Below are 24,035 nucleotides of genomic sequence, written 5' to 3' on the forward strand. Positions count from 1 at the left end.
TTAAAAAAAAAATACTTAGAAAAATTGAAAATTTCAATTGTCTATAAATAATTCAAAAAAAAATCAAAATTCTTTGAAAATTTAACTGTGAATGGAGAACGCTAATATAAACATTTGGTGAAAATTTCATATTTAAATATTTCATAATTTCGTATTTACATCGATTAGTTTTTGAATTACAACGTAAAAAAAAAAATCGATTTGGTCGAAAACTGGTTTTGCGTAAAAATTGCCGTTTTTCCGTCATTTTTTTTTTTTGTTTTTCTCGATTTTTTTGAAAACTGTTGGAAAATGTTTACTTTTTACCTCTATAATGTACCAAGGATATTCACTTTTTCATCGGAAACCACCCTCGAAGTTTGAAATTGAAGCACTATTTCGACTAGTTATGCTGTACACAGACACAAAAAAAAAAAAAACATACATCATTGTAAAATCAATACATTCATCACTCTGTTCAGAATCTAAAATAACGTCTTTATTTATTCATATACTAACTACTTGCAATTAAAACGTGCTTTTGTACTATTATATAAGTATAGTACCAAAAGAAATCGAGCTTCATATGAACATTAAATACCTAAATAAATGAATGTATCTAAACTTTTTAAACTACAAATGTAAATTACACTTAATTAGCTATTGAATAATAATAAAAACATGGCTGTACATTTTTTTTTCTTATGAAAATCAGTCCTTCAGATTTTGATAATATTTTAGTGAACTACCTACTATAAAAACGTTTATCATATTTTTTTTTTTAAACGTGATGAGTTAAAACAAAACATATGCATTATTATATTCAATAAATAAACAAAACATTTCAAATTGGTTTATTCAGTTTACATCCATGTTATCAATTATTGATAACATTCCGATTATCCCTTTCAGCTCTAACCCTCACATTTGTGTCAGTAAATAACTATCAACTAATTGCCTGAAAAATATATTTTTTTAAATCTTTTTAAAGACTAACTATCACATTTGTGTTGGTTATTTAATATAGCCCTACAGACCTGAGATATTTTAAGTCTTTCAATCTTCATAATATTTTGTACATAGACTTTATTAGTTATAGAGAGCTTAAAACAACTGTTAAAAAAAATATTAGATTTATATTCAGTGAAATATAATACCCACACTTTTGTGTGGGTTAGGTTTAAACTAATACATCTTATGTACTTTTAATCATTTATTACATATTAAAAACTGTTTATTTTAAATTTATAAAATAATTAACTAATTACAATGAATTATAAATTTTACTTGACCTATACTTGTAAATTAAAACAATCTAAAAATTAAAAATAAATAACACTGATTCTTAAAAATATGTTATTACTACTATTATATTACTTTATAATAATAATTAATAAAAAAAGTTTTTACGTTTCATGGAAAATCTTAAAACAATTTTTTTTTGCAGTTAGACATAGGTAAATATCACACTTCGTACATTTGGTTCTAGACCGGCCTTTACATCCCTTCATCCTACAGCATTTGGGTTTGGTATGTTACATACTTCTGGCCAATGCTCGAATCCATCGTTCACTTTTGTTTTGGTGGGACTGGTGTTCTATAGTTTTGAGGTCTTTGAATTGTTGTTTGATTTTCATCGGTGTCTGATGAATTTGATTCTTCAGATTAAACGCACGTTTCTTTGGTGATTTAGTTAACCATTCCCTGGCGACGGAAATTTTAAAATGCATAAGGTCCATAATATCATTATTACGTTTTCGTAATTTTTGTGCGTCTTCTCTGTATTCCATCCATGCGTTTACGATGCTTAAATCAATAAAATGTAATGCAACCTTCAATGTCCATTTTCTAGTTTTAATCCACGTACGGTAACACTCCATTTGTTGATCACAAACATCAACACCCCCCATATACTGATTATATGACTTAACAACATCTGGACAGGGTATTTCGATTTCCTTATTTTCCGTTTTACTCCATCTTTTTACTATACTATATGGTTCTGCTCCTGTAGCAGTAGAAATCAATGTCACGCATTTACTGTCCTTCCACTTGGTCGCAGATATTTGATTGTCACACCTTGTGAACTCCTCCCAAACACCTCTTTGAAATTTTTTATCCTGACTAAAATGTACGTTTTTAAGTCTATTAGACATTATTGTACCAGTAGATTTTATTCCCTTACTAAGCAACCGATCTAATAACGAAACTGTTGTAAAGTATCGGTCGAAAAATAAAACTGAGCCCTCTGGAATACTTTGGGACAAATGAAGTACAACTGCCGGCCCTAGCCCCAAAGATTTGTCTTGAAATGGTGTATCGATACCTTGATAAATTTCAAAATCAATTACTTTTCCTTTTGAAGTAGTAATTACGAAATTTTTTAAGCGTGGGTCGCGGTTTGTTTTTTACATATTGTCTATTTGGACATCTACCAGTGAACGGAATCATTTGTTCATCAACCGAGTAACAGTCAACTAATCGGGGAATATTTCTACACGCATTACGAACTCGATCAATTATTGGTTGTACTTTCCAAAAACGGTTATTATCAGCCGGCCGATTATTAATATCAACATAGTGCAAAGATGAGCGTAATTTTAAAAATCTGTCCCTCGTAATAGCTTGTGAAATAGGACCAAAACACATGCCTTTACTATCCCAATACATTTTTAATCGAGGGTATTTAAATACACTCATCATAGCATGAACGCCATACACATTTTTTATTTCATTTGCAGTAGTTTTTAGTTCTTTGCCCGTTTTGTTCATAACATACATATTTGTAAATAATGCTGCTTCCTCAAATGTTCATCAGAAAGATATTTTTTTACGTAATCTAGTGGAGTTCCAATATTAATCGGTAAAAATGGTCCATAATTATTACCTGGTAACGGCTTTCCAATGAATGATTTTTGACTCCAACCAGTATTCAGTATAGACAGATTTGGAACCTGATTCTGATCTATTTGTTGTTCTAAAGGCGATGGTGGTGAAACCGTTTGATTTTCATCCGAAAAAGAGACAACTGGTAAATTTTCAGTCTCTGCTAAAATGACTTCTTCGTCCGAATCCGAAAAATCAGATGCGCCTATTATTTGAGCTTTCTGGGGTTGCCAAGTACGGTCGGCATCTGAGTCATCAGTTCCATAATCTAAATCCGAATTGTCACTTAATGTGGCCAAAAACTCAATTGTTTTCGCGTTTAACTTTGCACGACGCATATTTCAAAAGTAATAATTGAAATTAAAAATTATTAACGCAATAACGTACGGTGGTAATACACGTAGAATCCGAACACGCACAAATATGTGGGTAAATGAAGAACAATATTATCGCACTAATTTTGGACGACAACTGATTAAAATACTCGACCGATCAAAATGTTACAACATTTTATGTATATCATGTGTAAAACATAGAATAATTTAAAATATACAATGACTTTTAATGAGATAAAGATGTATCATATTGAAGGAATAACCAAATGAAGAAAAAACCCATGAAATTATTAATAGAAATTGATAAAAATAATTTTAAGCTATACACAATAACATGCACAATCGTGTGGTATAGGCCTAAACACTGTAACTCATTCCCAAAATTATATGTAAAATATTTCACCTAACCATCACGTTTGTGTGGGATAGGTCCATAGATTAGTATATTATAATAGATGAGCGACTCAACGTTAAATTGTTGGTCTGCCGTAACTGCTCCCTGTGGCCGTACGCATATACTAAAACCGTGTCAACATCGATACTAAGTATTCGATATTGCACTATCGATAGTTACTATCAATAATAATTACAATCGATTAATATTATCGATAGTTTGTTTAGTAATTTATTAAAAGTTTACGAATGAAATAAAAAACAATTAAGTTCAAAATACAACATTTTTATTTATTGTTATACAATGTATATAGTATTAAAATTAAAATAAATACATATATAACATAAATAGTCAAATATAATATTAAAATTTAACAAATATTGCTGGATTTCAGCACATGTCTTAGCAAAACTATGTAAAAAAAATATAGTAAACAAGTAACAATTATTTTAAACTAAATTAAATTTCTGTTGAATTTTTCGTTTGCTATGCTTGAGATACCATGCATGGGCAATTTTTTTCATTGGATCTGTCTCACGCTGTTGAATTTTACGTTTACCGAGTAAAATACGATTAACCTCTGTACAATAATGGTTTATCATCAACTTAACGACCATATTAATTATTTTTGTTGGAAATATATCTCGGTGATCAGGACAGTCCAAAATATTATTAAAATTGAAAATCTTGGAGACGTTAAATGCAAGATTTCGTAAAATGTTTTCGTGATGACAAAACATTGACATTTGTTGACCCACATAACAAATTATTTGTTGAACAATTTTTTGGAAAGAAGAAGATGTATATTTTAATGAATTACGGCCAGTTTGATACTCTCGAGCAGCAATAAGTTGGTTTTCTTTAGAAACAGTTTTACCACAAAGATGGCGAAGGCAGTATTTACAATTTTTTAAGACATCTTTGTTTAATTTTTTCAATATATACCCAGCTATATATGTTTGTGTTTGTCCTTGTATAAATTCAGTTGTTGAAGACAATTGATGAATTGTTTCCGGTAGATCTGCAGCTATAGTTTTGTTGGTGGTAGGTGTTGAAAATTGGGCTGCCTTATCAAACAGATTTTTAAAAGAGGTAAGACTACCTTCAGTAAAATCTTCCTCGCAATTTGCTCCAGGTGAATGTGGTGAAATCAAGTTGTTGAGAACCAATGTTTTGTACGCAGAAACAAATGAATGACAATTGGGATTAATTGAACCTATTGACCGAATAGCTCCAAAGAAGTTTTCCAGGGAATCCTGATTCAAATGTCTTGGTAGGATTGACCGAATACCTTGTGAGCTCAATATTTTATACAGGGTTTGAAATGCTGAAAAATTAATATTTTATTTATTGTAATTTAAGCGATTTAATTGATAATTGTTTTCAAATAAATTACCTTTAATTGTTGATATCCAATTCTGAATGGTTGGAGTTGATATTTGTTTGCCCTTTTCATTTACAAAACTCATTGTACTGAGTATTTTTAAACTTTTTTCCCAAAGGTTGTGATGAGGACTATTCTTTTTGACAGCTGTGCGGTACATTTTACCATCAACAGTTTTGTCAAAACTACCATTGAGAGAGTCGAATAAGTCATCAAAAAAGTAACAAAGAAAAGCAGTATCTTTAGCACCAGAGTTAATGATATCTCGAGCTGTAAAATATCAAAACTATTAATATTACATAGTTAAAAATATACATATTAATATATTGTACTTACAAGCTAAAAAATTCATTGTGGAAGCTACTCGTTGTGAAAACACCTGTGTAGCATATTTCACTTTCATTTTTTTAACTTTCTCGGGAATGATGTGCTGATCTGTAAGTCTTGGCAACATTTTACAATCTGGTGTTTGACTATCAACATTGTACAACTCCACCAAATGAGACCACTTAGCTTCTTTCTTAATACCGTCAACATAGAATATTAAGTTTTTCGTCATCAAATTATTTCTGATGCACTTCATTAAATGTGGGACATCATAAATATGGACCAATTTTAAAATTTGTTCATTTTCCAATTGTATTTCATAAAATTCATCATTGTAAACGGTATTATTTCTTAAATGCGAAGTTCTCGTCTCTAATTTCAAATTTCTTATGGCACTTACATTAGCTGAACCTTGGTCACTTATGGTAGCTACTACTCGTAAACCAGTATCGTGTACTTTTTGAATAACCTATGAATATACATAACATCCATTATTAAACATCTATAGTATACTATAACATATTACAAAAAAAAAAAACATGTATTAACTGTATGATTCATAATATATTCAAATTAATTACCTCTTTTAATTGACGAGCCAATTCATCGTGTTTTGTGGCGCTTTGACAAAATGAATAAGAAATAGGTTGTTTAAATTTTTTTTTTATTCCTCGTACCATAAAAACCAATGCATGGTCTGCAACACTTTGGCTTTTATACACTCCTGTATCAACAAACCCATCAATATTGTCAGTTACTGGATTGTAACTTATACCACTCGACAAACACACTTCATCAAATAATATTGTACAGTACCTAAAGAGTAATAAAACAAATTATATAATTAATCAATTATCTCTTTTTAGTTATAAATTCTTACCGTTCTGAAGGTTTCAGTTTTTTGACATTATCTTTAAGCACATCCATCATCAACGGAGAAATTCCAGGACTTATTGTTATACTGCCCAAGATAACATTAAGTGTCCTTTTGCAAGGCAATGTAAACATTTGCGATAAGAGCCTGTAACATTTCGGACTTCTTTTATATAATGAGAGGCTCAGCATTTTTTCTTCTAATGAAAATCGACGACCATTACTCTTTTTGTTTGATTCACGGATCTGAAGTCTTGTAAAAAGTGATGCAGCAGCAGAAAGTTTGTCAGAAAATTTGTCAATTAAATACGTGTTAGCAAATTTGTCAGCATCCCGTAATCGTGTTTTGAATAATGTCTTTTTCGTATTCATTCGACGATATTTTTTTATGATATTTGTAGTTAGTTTGTAAAAACGTTTGCACCTAGGTGTTAACGAGCTACATTTTTTCACTCCAATGCTATCTAACAAACCTATACATATATTTAAAAATCAAAAATAGTTAAGAAGTCTAAATTATTTACACAAAAAATATAATATTATTATTAAAATATAAACCAACCAAAGCTTTTATTGGACTTCGGAACTCGAATAGATTTAGAAGGAACTGTTTTTAAGCCATCAACATTAACTACATGCGTTATATGCGCATTCTTAGCATTAACTATATCATTGGAGGCAATATCAACAAGCATATTATTTTCAATACTACTGACTACAGGTTCAACATGCACACTATCTATATTCACAATAGTTAAGTGATAAAATAAATATTTTAGATTATACATAAGCAAAAAATCTAAAATTACCTGCAATGAAGTCCACATAATTTAATGAATTGTCTAAAAAACATACACCAGACATAAATGAATCATTGACATTTTGCTGGTCATGTAGCTCATTTTCTGTAACTATATATTATATATTCAATAGATTAAAATAATTGTATATAATTATTTGCATATATACCTGTGTGTTGAACATTTTCTTTTAAGATATCATCATTAACCATTTCTCTATTTGGCAAGTTGATAGAGGGGTACGCATTTGCATTTAGCTTTTTAGTACCAGGACTCGAACAGTCATTAGTAAAATGTAAAGCACAGATGAATTTTTTAGTATACACAGACATCGGATTCATGTCTTCCAAACCACCTACAATCCTCATCCAACTTTTAAGTCTTTCCATATCATTGCAAGGATTTGGAAACCGATGACATACTACATCTAATAAAAATAAAACGCGACATATGAAACGGGCATAACCTTATCTAGTACAACAAAATAATAAATGCATACCTTTTGATTGACAGTCACGTACAATACATTTATATGCATTTTTCGGAGGCATTATTACACACTAATACAAAATAACGAAATTTGAAAACTTCTTTTTCACAGTCACGACACGAGTTAAAATTTGTTGTTGTCAATGAAAACACCAAAAACTAAAAAGACATATGGTCGGTGGAGCGCAAAAATTCAGTTGTGGCACTGGTGGACCGTCGTCGCGATAACGAATAATCGCTGATACGCCGGACCGCTAGTGGCGCGACCGGTGGGCGTACGGTATAAACTATACTGAACATATTGTTCCTATAGAGTTGCACCAGCCTGGATAGGTCACAATACATTTTAAAATAAAATAAATCCGAGGCCATTAGTTGTATGCATAATAATACGCACAATGATGTGGGTTAGGTCCACATTACTATAAAGCTAAAAAATATCTTCGGGCTGAAAGGGTTATACAATTTTGCAACACGTACGTTATTACCCCACTTTCCCCTATAATACATGTATTTGTTCAGCCTTGTAAAATACTTGCAGCAGAGTTGTACTAGTTGTAATAGGCTCATAGCAGTGCAGTACACATTATTAAGAATTAAATCATTAAGGAAAGAATGTTTACAGCTCTAATATGTTTTAATATTAATAGATTATTTATAACACAAAAAAATAAATGATTATAAGTTATAACATATTTGATATTCATATTTAAATGACATTTATCTAATAAATATTATACAAAAACGTCAAGACTGAACATAATATGAAACAATAATATGTTGACCTACCAATAAATAATAATCGAAATATTAAATATTCGACATACTTACCTATTTTTATAAAATAAATAAAATCCTAAGGTTTAGGGTATTTATAGGCATTTAGCTAATTTTAACATTATTAACTCATGTTGTAGGTTGGAAATTTAATATTATTTTAATGCAACAAAAATTAGTATTGCAATGTAGTAACATTTCATGCATTTAAAAATGATATAGGTATTGGTTTTTTTTTCGGTAAAATTTAAAGCTCTCAACAGTAATGAACTCGTGAAAAATAAGTACAATTTGTATGTACTTTAAATCACACTTATATTGAACTAATATTTTACTATCTTGAATCATGATCTATATTAGAGCTTATAAGTTTTTACTTACCCATCTTCATCAATGGAAACATTGGAAACGTCTTGATCAAACACACTTCCTGATAATCCCATGCGAATTCGATCAAGTTCAATAAATTTTGGCTTGTGTTTAAATTTTAAATGGTTCCACATATTAGTTGTACTTGATCCTGGATTTGCATATTTTTTTTTACTTATTGAGCATATTACTTTAAGCCCTGTATCGTCTTTGCTAAAAACTTGCCATACCTCACTCATATTGAATATTTGGTACCTAGTTGGTAACTATTGGTAATAATGAATAATGATTACTTATGAAATAAATAATTAATATGTAATTATATGAATTTTTCAATGTACGATTATACTCGTATAATCGTACATAGATATAGGTATTAAATAGTACTTACTTTCGTTATTCTGTATATTAAATTAGTAGGTATAGATAATATTATTAAATTCAGCGTGTGCTAAATGATGATGGAGAATCAGATGGGCTAGCTACCAAATAGTGTTTAACGTCCGACGTCCGGGCAAACAATAAGTCAATAAGAAATATAACGAATAAACGATAAAATGTAAATCGCCACCAATAAAATAAAATCATTATCAGTTTATTTAGATATAAAAATAAAATCTCATTATAAATTTGTAACATTGCCCATTGTATTAGGTAGACCCACTAGACCCGCGGAAACATGCAAGACTTTTTATTATTATTTTTAATCAATTATTTGTTATATTTAAGATTTAACCACAGAATAGATTTAATCTATTCTGTGATTTAACTAAAATATCTATTTATAATCGACAGTCGAATAAAAACAATATTTATTGTGTCTATTTTTGTTTTAATAATAATTTATTAAAAACTGACTAAAACTTGGTTATTCGATTATTCAATTACCTATTCGATTATTCGATTGTTCGAATTACCGAATATTAATCGAATAATCGATGAATCGGTTATTCGATTATTTACTATTCATAAAAAATAATCGATTAATCGAATAATCGGTTAAAATATTCGATTAATTAAAATAATCGCACAGCCCTAGTCATGGTCATAGTAGCATCCGCATTACCCTTGACACGAGGCATGGTCATACTAACTTAGCCTTGTAATCTCGTAGATATCTTATAGATATCTCGTAGCCCATAACACCTCCCCACAAAAAAAAAGGTTTATGTCTGCAAGACAGAAATCTTTACAATTTTTCTTAAATGCACTCAGTTACACGTCTTATAATTTCAGTTTTACATTGGTAACTTAATAATAATATTAGTTATATCAAATTTTAAATCAATTAAGAATACAAAATAAAGTATGTTAGTAGTATATGTTATTAATATATATATTTTAATCTTTAAATCTCCTTCACCTTGATTAATACAATTAAAAAATAAAATAAATTTGTGAACAATTAATTAATATTACACACGAATGTTACGTTCTACCCACATACCAAATTAAATAACTGAATAACTGAATCTACACATAGGTATAAAATTAATATTAATATTTTAAAATGCTTTATTAAGTTTTCATATCGTTGTTTTTTTATGATAATATGATTAAATATATTATATTTGGTATATTATTCTACATCCATTCTCATAGATCATGAAATTGTTTTAGTATAGTTACTTTCTCTTCTTCCGTATACTCTACGTTTTTGCGGTTTTAGTTTATTCAAACTACAATTTTGATTTTAGTCTTACGAAATATGTATCGTAACATTGACCTTATGTTTTACATTCTAACTCGTCATTCATACCTAGTTTATTCATTACTATTTATTTAACTTAAGTTTTTTTTTTTTTTAATAGATCTTTCTTAATCTATTCATTTATACTATCATCTTAAATTTAATTATTCATTTGCTTTATCGTTATAATATTGTTTTACATTGTTTTTTTGTATGGTAATGCCTCGTCGGCCACGTTGTATAACTATATTTTCATCTCCTATTACTTCAATTACTATGACTAGTATTAACTTTATTTATTTTTAACAATTTGCAAACTTCCGTAAATGTTTTGCTAAGGAAATCCGTTCCCTGATCTGTCAATATCGTTCCCGGTATTCCATGTACACACACGAAATGTATAACAAAAGCTTCCGCGACCGTGTTTGCCTGGTGATTAGGTATTGGTACTCCTAGCCCTAGCGTGATTTAGATAAGTCATCTTGCATTGTTAAAATATAATTATTACTAGACAAGGTCGTTGGTAATGGACCTACAATATCTAAAATAGTTTTTCAAATGGTTTTGTACTTGTTGATGTAATAGCCATTGGTTGCTTTACATGCCGATTTGAAATTTTATTTACTTGACACGATGTACAATTTTTTACGTACTTTTTAACATCATCTTTCATACCTTTCCATCTAAATTGCTTCTGTATGCGTTTAATGGTTTTGTTAACACCTAAATGACCTCCTAGTTTAGAATCGTGAAACTGTTTTACGTTCAATATCGCCTTTAAGTATATTTTCGTATATTGACTTCTGCCAATTACTATTTTTTTTTATGTTAATAGAAATATTATATAAAGATTGCTCTGTAGGTATTACATACGGTGTATTACCTATTACTTTACTAATCGGTAAAACAAATTAATTCCTAACTTACGTTTTATTTCATATTTTATTTTTAATGTTAAATTTTATTGTTTTGTAATTTTGTCACTATATAATACTCTTTTAATGCTTTTAAAAGTGTGCCTATAGTTTCTTTACATTACCCTCGAATAAAACCATAATTCCAAAATTTTTATTAACTTAATTCATAATTATATTCTACTCTATTATTTATTATTTAGATTTATAATTAACTTATCGTAAAGTCCTCTACTATTGTTTCCACTTTATTACAGGTGTTCTATATTTGATCAACCTCCTTGGTATATATTATCTGATTGAAAATTACTGATATGATTATTCGTGTTATAATTTCTTGTATTATTTGTACGTTAGAAATTATTATTATTTTGTCGTGAAGCATTATAATTGCCTTTATTAAAATCGTTCCTGTATCTGTTATTTTCTCTTTCTGAATTATATTCTACTTCTTCTGCTTTTGCCAATTGCTTAGCTACCTCTAATGTTTTAGGATTTCGTGCCTTTACAATTGTTCTTATAGGACTTATTAATCCGTTTATAAAAATATTCAGTGTTTGTTCTTTTAAAGTTTCGTGAATTACTTTTGCTTCTGATTCCTCTTTATTAAGTGTACACGCAGTACATAATTTATAATACAATTTTTCTACTCTATGGCAATAATCATTGACGTTTTCATCATAACACATTTTAATGGAATTTAATTGTATTTGTAAACTTGAAGCGGTTGTCGTATCTTCAAAAGCATCCGATAAATAATTCTTAATGTATACCCATTTAGTATCATTTTTATATTTTATCATTTCTAATGCTCTTAACCTAGTTGTTATATATTTAACTAAAGTTGGTGCGCATTTTTCTTCAACCAAATTTACTGCCATATCACATGCATTTATGAACGGATAGATATCGTCTTCTCCCATACACATAGGTATAAGCTTAAATGCTTCCTCTAATTTTATGGTAACCATTTTCTTTACACGCGGTTTTCTCCCGAACGTTAACTCAGTATGTTCAAAATCGTCCGTAACCTTGCTACGTTTAACCTTTTTATTGTCTAAACTTAAACTTCTCTCTGAGCCGTGTTTTATTTTCGCGCTCTGGCGTTCACTTGGGTTTCTAAATAAACTAGTGCGTTCTTTAGGGCTTTCAATAGGGCTAGGGCTTTTACTAGGGCTAGGGCTTCTACTAGGGCTTCCCAAATTAATCAACTGTTGGGTTTTATTTAATACTTCTAAACTCAAATCTGGAGTTTCTAAAGACGTCTTATTCGATGGATTAGCTACTTCCAAAGGAGATGTACCTGTGTTCTCCATAAATTGCTTTCACACTCATTTGATACGTTTTACAATCAACTATAATAATATAACTCAATAATAAATCTCAATAATTCAACAATATGCCCTCAATAATAATTCTCAATAATAATCTCAATAATTCAACAATATGCCCTCAAAATAATATAATAATTCAATAATAACTCAAATAACTCAATATTTCTCAATAATAATTCAAATAAATCAATTGCCCTTTAATAATCAAAAAAAAATTCCTAAATAGTTTTTTTACGACCTACTTAAATATATTCAGTTTCTTAAATGATATTTCTTAGGTTTTATATTTTTGTAACATATATCCGTGTAATAATTTAATTAACTATTCACTCACAATAATGCGACGTTCGTTGATGTTGTCATCCTGTCTGATACTTTCTGCAAAATTGAATTGAATGGTCTTCTCTTCTGGAGTTATCAACGAGGTAGACTGCGCAATCTTCCTTGTTGATGGTACTTTGACGGTTTGCCTCCTTGAAAAGTGAATCCTACCGACTGCGCCAAATTGTTGCGTGCCAGTATCAGATTTGAATTCAAATGGTTAATTTGAATGAAAGTTAAACTTAATAACGTAATATGTCTTTATTGCATATAAACAAAATACATGTAACAAATAAATAAGTGGCTGAGTGACGTGAAAGTGCTCAGTTGTTGAGAGCTTTGGTACATCTGCCGTTGCTGGTCTTCGGGCTCCCTTATATATTGTGGTGCGTCTCTTGTTTACGTCGTGTGGTCGCCGTCTGGGCGAAACCAGGTGTCCTTGTTGTTGTTGTTGTTGCAAATTCGAACACGAATTTGAGAATGTGCAATAACATCTCAAATGCATCATTAGTGCACTGTAATTATTAGTGCGCTTACTATCCCGACACGTGTCATGGTCATACTAACTTAGCCTTGTAATCTCGTACATATCTTATAGATATCTCGTAGCCCATAACAACATAAAAGGAAATCGCCGGCATGTTTACAAAGTCTTTGATCAATTTCATCATAGACTGAATACATTTCTTTAGATTTACTTACAGCTAAATACTTATAATTAGGTTTTATATAAACACAATTATTATTATTACAATCTGGTAAAGGTATTAGCTGAAAAAGTGTCAATTCGTATTGATATAATAAAGGTATATTTAAAATAAAAACAATTTTATCATTTGAATAATATATCGTTATGTCTGAGAGGGGTATAATTTCTTGTACATTACTTTCATTTAAATCTATGGGTAAGTCTGTACCACTTGGCATCCCTACCTTAATATTTAAAAGCTGTTTTAGTAACTCTTTGGGGGTTAATAAGCTTGCGTGTATTAATCCTACTTTGGCTGCTTGTATGACGTCGAATAATATATCGGTCTCGGCTTTATATATTTCTAATATTAGATTGATTTGAATAAAATGATACGCTAGAAAGCTTCTCATATTAGCTTCGGATGTCATATTTCGATATATCATACCTGATAAACGAATTTACTAAATAATACTAATGATAATGATATAACCATGACTACTTATAACAAATAAAAAAACTTAGAGGATCCTACAGCTATATATATATAAATATGTTATGACACCTTAAGTGTTCATTAATCGGTCTCGAAATATTTTTTTGTATTATTAATGTGGATCCTGTAGTCTTTCCTCCCTTTTTTTATTGTTATATTTTCATTGTCTTGAATCATTATCACCTCGTATGGCCCTGACCAATTAAAACATAATGCGTTTTTCTTGTTCTGTTCTTTTAGTAACACTTTATCTCCTACGTGTAATTCTAATATGTTTGCGTTTTAGTCATAATATTGCTTATTGCTTAATTTTTATTTTTTATTAGATTTTCCCTTGCTATCTTATGTGTTTCTTGCATTATGCTTCTTAAATCTAACGCGTAATTATCATAATTGTACTGTGGTTTAGTCGTTTGAAAGAAACGTGTCGGAATTATTGGTTTTTTCCCGAAAACTAACTCGTATGGAGTATAATTTTTCGAAGTGTGCACCGTGGTATTATAGCAAAACATAGCATAACTAATTAACCCGTCCCAATTATTATCTTTGTCTACAAAACTGCGTAAGTACGTTTTCAAAGTTAAATGTGATCGTTCCAAATAACCATTTGATTGGGGATGCCACGGAGTAGTTTTAGTTTTTTCGATTTTTAATAATTTACAAACGTCTTTAAACAAATTTGATAAGAAATTGGTACCACAATCGGTTAGAATAGTAATGGTATACCATAGATACTAAAAACATTCTACAAATGCTTGTGCTACTGTCGTTGCGTCTGTGGAGGCTAACGCTATGGCTACGCCATAACGCGACAATTCATCTTGTATAGTTAAAATATACGAGTTACCTGAACTTGTTACGGGTAATGGTCCTACTATGTCTAAACATATTTTATGAAACGTATTAGTTACGGTAGAAGTAATTAACATAGGTTGTTTTGTTTTTTTACTCGATTTGTTTCCCTGACAAATAATGCATTTTTTAATGTAATTTTTTACATCTTGCTTTAAATTTCTCCATTGATATTTCATTTTTAATCTTTTTATTGTACGGGAGGTTACCTTGGTGCCCCCTACCAATGTGTCATGATACTCTTTAATTATTTGATTTTTTTCGTCTTCCGTAAAACATTGTTCTTTTATATCGTTACTTCTATATCAGTGTTTTTAAAAACAAAACGGAACATTGCGCGTATGCGCTCGAAACAGGTCAATGTCGTTAACCCTTCTAATCTAATGGTTGAAAATTGTTTGATTTGTTCACCGACACAGAATAATTTAATTTCGGCTATCGCGTTATAATATTGTTCTGCGTTCATCTCTGTATAATAATTATTTTTTAAATTGTAAAATATTATTAATTTGTCTAATTGCTTAACAACAAAAAAATTACTCTCATTAAACGTTATTTGACCTAGCGAATTGTTACTACTAATAATCTCTCTTATCGCCGGATGCGTTATTATTTTATCGCTTGATATAGGTAAAATTACGTTTTAGTCGGGTTTTGCGTGTTTAATACTGCCTTCTATTTCTTTTATTTTAGAATTAAATATCAGTTTATTTTCTGCCTTTTTAAATTCATCGAAATCGTTAATTGGCTCATTATTTGTAACTACGTGTATACGTGTGTAGTATGCCTATATCTCGATGGTACACAAAAAGATTGAAGTTCAATTCACACTATTTTGGATTTCTTTATTATTCACACAAACAAACACACAAAAATAAGAACGTGTGCCGTCTCTCACTCGAAACCCGCATTGTCCCTATCCTGTGGTGCTTACGTCCTTAAATATTATTTTACAATGTGCTGCCTCAGCTCATTTGCTTCATTGGCCTAATATTACGCAATTTAAACAAAGAAATAGGTAACGTTTTTCTATTATTATTTGTTGGCAAATGCCACATACAACACGTGATAAACAGTCCGCGTTTGCATGCTGTGGTCCCGCTCTATAAACAATTTCGTAATCGTACTCTTCGAGTTGTAAACGCCAGCGCATTAATTGAGATGAAACATTTTTTATATTAAATAAATATGTCAATGGTCGATGGTCAGTTATTATTTTAAATTTTTTTCCGTATAGGTACGGCCTAAAATATTTAACTGCCCATACTATCGCTAACAATTCTTTTTGAATTACACTGTAATTTGTTTCGACCTTATTTAACGTTCTACTTGCATAAGCTACTGGTTGATCTTTTGGTACCTCCCCTTGTGAAAGGACGGCCCCAATAGCATATTGACTTGCATCCGTCATTAAGTTAAAATTCCCGTTCTCCCAGTTAGGGTATACTAACAGAGGTGGGTTCATTAATGCTTTTTTTAATTCTTGGAAAGCGTCTTCGCACATGTCAGTCCATACGAATGGTGTGTTCTTTTTCAATAAGTTCGTTAGAGGTTTAGCATTTTGGGAAATTGCCACGAATCGGCGGTAATAATTAAGTAAACCTAAGAAGGATTTAACGTTCTTCTCAGTTAAAGGTCTCGGATAATCTTTAATACAACTTAATTTATTCGGATCTGGTGTTACCACCCCGTTTTCGCTAATCAAATGCCCCAAATATTCCACCTCTTTACGTAAGAATGCACATTTCGCTGGCTGTAACTTAAGTTTATGCGATCTCAGACGTGTGAATACTTGTTCTAATTTATTTGGCGGGCGCGTAAACTTGACCCATGGACGACGATGTCATCTAGATACGCCGTACATAACTCCTCTAACCCATTAAAATTGCTTTCATGGCCCGTGTAAACGTCGCAGGCGCTGAACTAAGTCCAAATGGTAATCTCAAAATTCGTAATGACCTGATTTTGTAGAAATAGCTGTTTTATGCGTGTCCCCCTTATCTACCATTATTTGATGATAACCGCTCGCAAGGTCTAAAGTCGAAAAGTATTTTGATGAACCTAATGATTCCAATATTTCTAGAATATTTGGTAACCCATACGCTTCGTTTTCAATGACCTCGTTAAGTTTCCGAAAATCTACGCATACTCGCATTTTTTGTTTCCCCTCTGCATCTTTTTTCTTTTTAACTACTACCAAAGGAAAATTAAACGGTGATACCGAGTCACGTATAATATTAGCTTCCTTCATTTCTTTTATTTGTTTCTCTATTTCATCTTGATATGCATGTGGTAGCCTATATGGACGTATATTTATCGGTTTAACGCACCTAGGAGTGTTAATTTTATGCGTAACTATATCAGTAGCACCTAATTGATCACCTTCAAAATAAATAAATCAGAAAAACGGCTACAAAGGACTATTATACTATCACGTTCCTCGTTGTTAAGGTGTTCCGTTTTAATAGTTTCCTTGATTTTTCTAATTTTACTATCCGCGTATTTTTCTTCGCTAGCAATAAAAACACAATCATTAAAAGGTTCCCACTTTAAATTACTCGTGGTTAATTGATCGATAATAAATGGTTGCTCCGATATATTTACTATATTACTTATAATTTTATCGCCTTTTACTGGACTGATACTATTAGCTATAATTACGTCCTCGTTAATCTCGTATTTTTTTATCGTAATAAATTCGTGTTTAATTTGTTCGTCAGCTCTAATTTGTAAAACGCAGTTACTTCGCGGTGGAATATTTAACGCGCTATTATCGATTTCTTTTTTTTTCTGGTACTATTAATATTTCCTTATCCCAATCTAAGACGACTTTGTTTAATTTCAAAAATGTTATGCCTATTATACCTGCTTCAGGTATTGGAACATCATCGTATACAATATCGAATTTAACTGTAAAAAGTTGTTTGTTAATGTAAATTGGAATTACCACAGATCCTACTGTTTCTACTGGACTTGCATTAATGCCCTTAATCTTTTTTTTATCTTTTTCATTCACGATTATGTGTCCTTTTAAACTTGAAATTTTTATAATGTTCATTTCCGAACCACTATCGATTAAAAATTTAATTTCGTTTTTAACAAATTTATCCGAAAAACACGTAATATGTTCCTGTGTTATTGGTGTTATAATACGAATGTTACTTCCCGATTGTATTTCACTGATAGACCTATCTTGATTTTCCTGACCATTTCCTTCTACGGTTTTATCTTACGTTTTAATTTACGACACTCACTTATATTGTTATTCGCTTTTCTACAATATTTACAGAATTTACTAGAATATTCGCGTTTAAATTCGGTCTTTGGACTTTGTCCATTATTCGGATTCTTGAAAGTAGCTAGTTTATGCTCGCTTGTTCTACATTCATTAGCATAATGACCAAATTTCTCACAACGATGGCATTTAATCTCGCTTTTATCTCTAGTGTTTTTTTTATCAAATTTATTATTTTTATAATTCGGTGTTTTGTTATACCCGTTTATGCTATTATAAAATTCTGTTGTTGTTTCCTCTTCCATTGCAATTAAAACGGCTTCTTCGAAACCTTGTATGTTAAGCGCTTTTAATAATAAACCGATAGTTTGTGGGATACCCGCTATGAATACGCTTAGTGCGTGAGCTCGCACTGTTTGCGCTATTATTTCTGATTCTATTGCGTCCCTACCTACCGTTAACGCGTTCATTAATTCATGGGCTGTTTTTTCGATTCTAATAGAAAAATCTTTAACTGATTCCTTTGCGTTCTGGCGCATTTGACTTAATTGTACTTGTAAGTAAGACACTGAATGAGTCGACCCAAAAACGGTTTTAAATAATTTTTTTAATTCATCCCACGTAGTAATTTTTTTATACCTCACGGCCGATAATGCTTTACCCGTTAATTGTGCCAGTATCGCTTCTAATATATTAGGTTTAATAGCATCGAAAATATTATTAAAAATGAACTCGCATTTAGCCACGAAATAAATTAAATCGGACTCTGTTCCTCCCGAAAAAGCAATAACCAATGCGGTTGCCCCTTGTAAATTTAATTTTTCTGGGTTAACCATTTTTATTTTAAATGTTTCCGGATTATATGATACTACTTGCCAATTTGTGGTATCTCTGTCAGACATACAATATACTATAACAATATATTATTCAAATGACTTACAGAGCTTGCATCTTTAACCGTGGATCGTTTGAAAAGTTGACTTCCGTCCTTCTGGAATTTGATTTCTGTCCTCCCTGGACTAGACCGTTTGCTTGAATTCTCTCTGTTCTCCTTCCTGTCGTGAACGTGGTTTCGTCGGTGGGTCTCAAAGTACTTATTTTTTTGATTTGACTCAAAAATTTTCGTTTGATGAAGTATGACCCCACACCTGACACCAAATTTTATGTAGTAACCAGTGATGGTTGCTGCACGCTTCTTTTACGACGAATGCACGTTCCGTCGTAGGTTGGAGAGATGAGGTATATAAGTTAAACAATAGATTAATAAGATAATTGATACGTTTATTAACTTGTTAAAACAATAAATGAAAAGGCTTTCGTTAGCGTAAGCACAAGTACTTAATTACAGGAGAGCAAGTGACAACACTGACTAAGTCTAACTGACTCTTAACTAACTCTAATTAAATCTATGATGAGGACTCATATTTATATTGAACATGCCGTGATGGAGAATAGGATGATCTACGTCTATGAAGTGGCGTGATGTGTTTAATCCAATCAGGAAACGGCATTAGTGGTCCGACTCGGTGGCGTGATATAGTTATAGGCCACTGGACTTTAGAACTACGTTTTTATACTAAAAACGTCGGTTTACTACAGAAACAACAAGTCAAAAGACATAAGGTAAAATGAAAAATAACATAAATACTCATTGGCTGTACAAATACTGTACATTATAATAAACAATATACTAAGTAGGTACCTACTGTATTTTCTTTTTCTATGAGCTGTACATATAATTACAGTACACCTTTATGATAATCTTACGATTATCCGTATTATATTAAGTTATATTTTATAATATATTAAAAAAATGGTAAATTTGGAAAATTTTATTTTTTTGTACTTTTTTAAATATTTTTAATTGCCTAAATAATTTAAAACTACTTAAAAAAATAATAGTGTTAAAATTACAAGCTTACAATTAATAAAAACGAGTTCAATTATAAAGGCTGGTTCCTACAAGTCACGTAGTAATAATAGAGTAAAAATCTTTGATTATATTATACAAGTGCAGGGGCCACATAATATTTTTCAAACAAGGGCCCCACAAACCTAGTTGCGGCACTTGACATTACTCATTAGAGAGGTAACATTTTTCTTTTTTTTATTTGAAAAGAAAAACCAATGAAATACAGAGTATAAAATATAGTGTAAATTTAGTTTAGGATTGGTACAAATAAAGTACTCTAGTATTTTACAAAAAATTAACTTTTTTTAACTTAACCGAGTTAACTAAAAATTGTAATTAACCTAACTTTTTCTAATTGTTGCATATTAACATAACTTGACAGAGTTAAAAAAAAATATTAACTTGCCCAGTCTTAATAATATCATATATATATATAATTTCTCACCACGAATTGACAAGTCCAGTTATTAAAGATACATTAAAAATGAAATTTGTGAGAAAAAAATACATCATGGTATTTATATTCCATAATATCATACTATATTTTTAAGGGAATCAGAAGGACAGGGTGGACAGTTATTTTAACCAAAAAATATACCAATCTTTTGTCGGTCAATCTGATCAATCTAGTAATGCGATAATGCTTTTGAAAACTGAATTGAATTTGGTCTTATGTCTACTTGAGATCAGTCAATCCTGAAGTCAGTCTACTATTCCCTATTGGTAATATATTTTTAACCCCCTCCTTCTTCATATAAACCAATATCCGATGGTTAATATTAACCTTGCATATTAATTATAATATTTAGTTTAGGTTTTATACATATTATTGCTTGTGTTTACTGTATAAAAAATTATATTGTTCTTTATAAAATATCAAATCAGCAATAAGTAATTAATATATGTATAAAAACTAACTGACCCAGCAAACGTTAATTGGCCTTGTTGAATATAATTTAACATTGTATAAAAGTAGCTTTATAATGTGCAATAACAACAACATAGTAAGTTGTTTTTACAATCTGTTAAATCACACCACATATGGCGTGATATTAAATTAGCAAATAAGAGAGCTTATAAAATAGCGTGAGCCATGGGTCAATAGATCATTAGTATAAAAGGCTGTGTATTAGTGTACTATGCATGGCATTTTAGTATTGTCTAAGTGTACGTCATGTATGTTTCGTAAGCATAGAACTTACATTGTTAGAAGGCAATTTACTTTTCATACTTAGTTATGTGTTTTAGTTATAGTGAAATATTACGTATTCTTATTATAACTAATTGTGTTGTATATTTAATCTTTTGTCGATCCATTTTATAATCCTCGTTCAACAGGTTATGGGCCCAGATCACTATAGATCTCCAGATCATCATCAGTGGTGATAACAGGACAACAAGAGAACAATTTCAACATTAGAAATTGTCAGGTTCTAACGGGGAGCTAATAGACTAAGGTACATTTTTGCAGTTCATAGATTTGATCAAGTCATGGAGGACTCGGTCAAGGTGTCAAAGTTGGCGAACGCAGAAGGATGGCCATTGTGGAAGTTCCAGATGAAAATAATTATTAACTCATACGAGTTAGGAAGTTTGGTTACAGGGGAATGGGTGAAACCCGGTTCCAAGATAACTAGAATTTCGGACAAAGAATCCGATGAAGAGGCAAGAAGCCGGTATACAAATCAATTGAACGCATGGACAAAAGCAGACACAAAGTGTCAAAAAGTAATAGTAACTTCATTAGAAGGTGGTCCAATGCAGTATTTGATTAATTGCGAGAGTGCTTATCAAATGTGGGAAAAGTTACTAAGTGTTTACGAACAAAAATCTGAGGTAAATATGTATTTACTTCAACAAAAGTTTTTTAGTTACGTAAAGGATCCCACAGATAATATTGCAACACACATCTCTAAACTAGTTAAATTAGCTAATGATTTAAAATTAGCAGGTGAAAATATTACAGATAATATGTTAATAACAAAAATTTTAATGACTTTACCAAACAGTTATCAGCATTTTTACAGTGCATGGGATTCAATGTTATCGGAAAGTAAAACGATTAATAACTTAACAGGTCGTTTGTTATTGGAAGAATCTCGTTTACTACAACATAATAATGATTGCAGTATTGATGTAGAAAAATCAAGTGCATTTACTACGAAATCTCAGAATAAAGCTGGTTGGAAAGGTGGAAGTCATAAAAAGGGTAAACATAATTTTAGTAGTTCAAATAATACTAAAAAGATAGGTCCTTGTTTTTACTGTGGAAAAGTTGGGCATATCAAGAGGGAATGCAGGAGCTTTCTCAAAAATCAAGAACGATCGTCGGATAAAGACGACAACGCATTTATAAGTGAGTCAACATTAGTATCAATCAAAGATGATGAACAATGGATATTGGACTCAGGTGCATCAGATCATATGTGTGCAAAATATGATTGGTTTCGAGATTACGAAAAATTAGAAATACCTACTCAAGTCAAGATTGGGAACGGAACATGTATGTACGCAATTGGTACAGGTAAAATATTAATTTGGTCATTTGTTAAAGGTAATTGGAATAAGAATTATCTATTAAATGTGTTACACGTGCCAGAATTAAAATATAATTTATTTTCTTGTGGTTCGGCCTTAGATAAAGGACTGAAAATTACTAGAAACAATAATATTGTGTGTATAGCTGAGCGGAAAGAAAAATTATTTCAATTACATTTCAAAGTCGAAGTATTAAATAATACTGTGTATCATGTTAATATTGCGATTAAAGACTCGCTGCAATTATGTCATGAAAGATTAGGACATCAGAATATACAATATGTAATTAATTGCTTAGAAAAACATAATATTACGGTCTCTGATAAGGGCAATACATTTTTTTGTGACTCGTGTATGATGGGTAAACAACATAAATTATCATTTAAATCAAGTACGACTAGTAGTGAAAAAGTAGGAGAAATATTACACGCAGATTTGTGTGGACCGATGCAGAAAGACTCAATTGGTGGGTCAAAATATTTCTTATTAATAAAAGACGATTATACGCATTACAGAATGGTGTACTTTTTGAAACATAAAAGTGAAGTCAAAAATATAATCGGGACGGTTATACAAAAAGTTAAAACTGATACGGGTTTCAAAGTTCAGGTTTTAAGAACGGATAACGGTTTAGAATTCGTTAATAATGAAGTAACCAGTATTTTGCAGAAATACGGAATTAGACATCAAACAACAGTCCCATACACGCCAGAACAAAATGGAAAAATTGAACGTGACAATCGGACAATAGTTGAAGCTGCAAGGACAATTATACATTCAAAGAAATTGGATATATCATTATGGGCAGAAAGTGTTCATACAGTTGTGTATACATTTAATTTAACAGGTACATCTTCAGTTAAAGGTAAAACACCGTATGAACTTTATTTTAACAAAGATCCAAAAATAAGTCATTTGAGAATATTTGGAACAGAAGTGTTCACTCACATTCCAAAAGAGAAAAGGCAAAAGTGGGATGTTAAAAGCAAAAAGGGTATTTTTGTTGGGTATAGCAATAATACTAAAGGTTACAGAGTTTGGTTTCCGGGTACAAATAATATAAGTATATTTAGAGATATTATTTTTAAGAATGAGATTAATCAACAAGAAACAGTGTATGATGAAAATCAACAACGGGTTCATGAGATCAAAACAGAACCAGTGGAAAACGACACAGAAAGTCAACAAGAACAGCATCAAATGCAGCTACGTGATAGAACTAGACTAAAACCACCAGACAGGTATGTTGCACAATCGTTTATTACCAATTATGTGGAAAGTGAGCCATTAACATATAGTGAAGCCATTTCATGCAAAAATGCAACTAATTGGGTAGAAGCAATGAACGATGAAATTAAATCATTAGGTGATAATGAAACGTGGACTTTGGTATCAAAGCCGGTCGGAGCGAATGTTATAAACAACTCATGGGTGTATAAAAT

General features: G+C 30.7%; 1 protein-coding gene across 1 annotated transcript; it reads right to left on the reverse strand.

Moving 5' to 3' along the window:
* Positions 1-4,043: 4,043 nt before the first annotated feature.
* On the reverse strand, positions 4,044-7,529 carry LOC126553549 (uncharacterized). The gene is made up of 9 exons (XM_050208695.1): positions 7,478-7,529; positions 7,148-7,405; positions 6,988-7,089; positions 6,741-6,917; positions 6,186-6,651; positions 5,887-6,121; positions 5,315-5,774; positions 4,991-5,248; positions 4,044-4,921 (listed from the first exon to the last, which is right to left on the reverse strand). The coding sequence occupies exons 1-9, from the start codon at positions 7,527-7,529 to the stop codon at positions 4,044-4,046; spliced, it is 2,886 nt and encodes a 961-aa protein (XP_050064652.1).
* Positions 7,530-24,035: the final 16,506 nt, after the last annotated feature.

Source organism: Aphis gossypii, unplaced genomic scaffold, assembly GCF_020184175.1.
Source record: "Aphis gossypii isolate Hap1 unplaced genomic scaffold, ASM2018417v2 Contig00259, whole genome shotgun sequence".
Taxonomy (NCBI): Eukaryota; Metazoa; Arthropoda; class Insecta; order Hemiptera; family Aphididae; genus Aphis; species Aphis gossypii.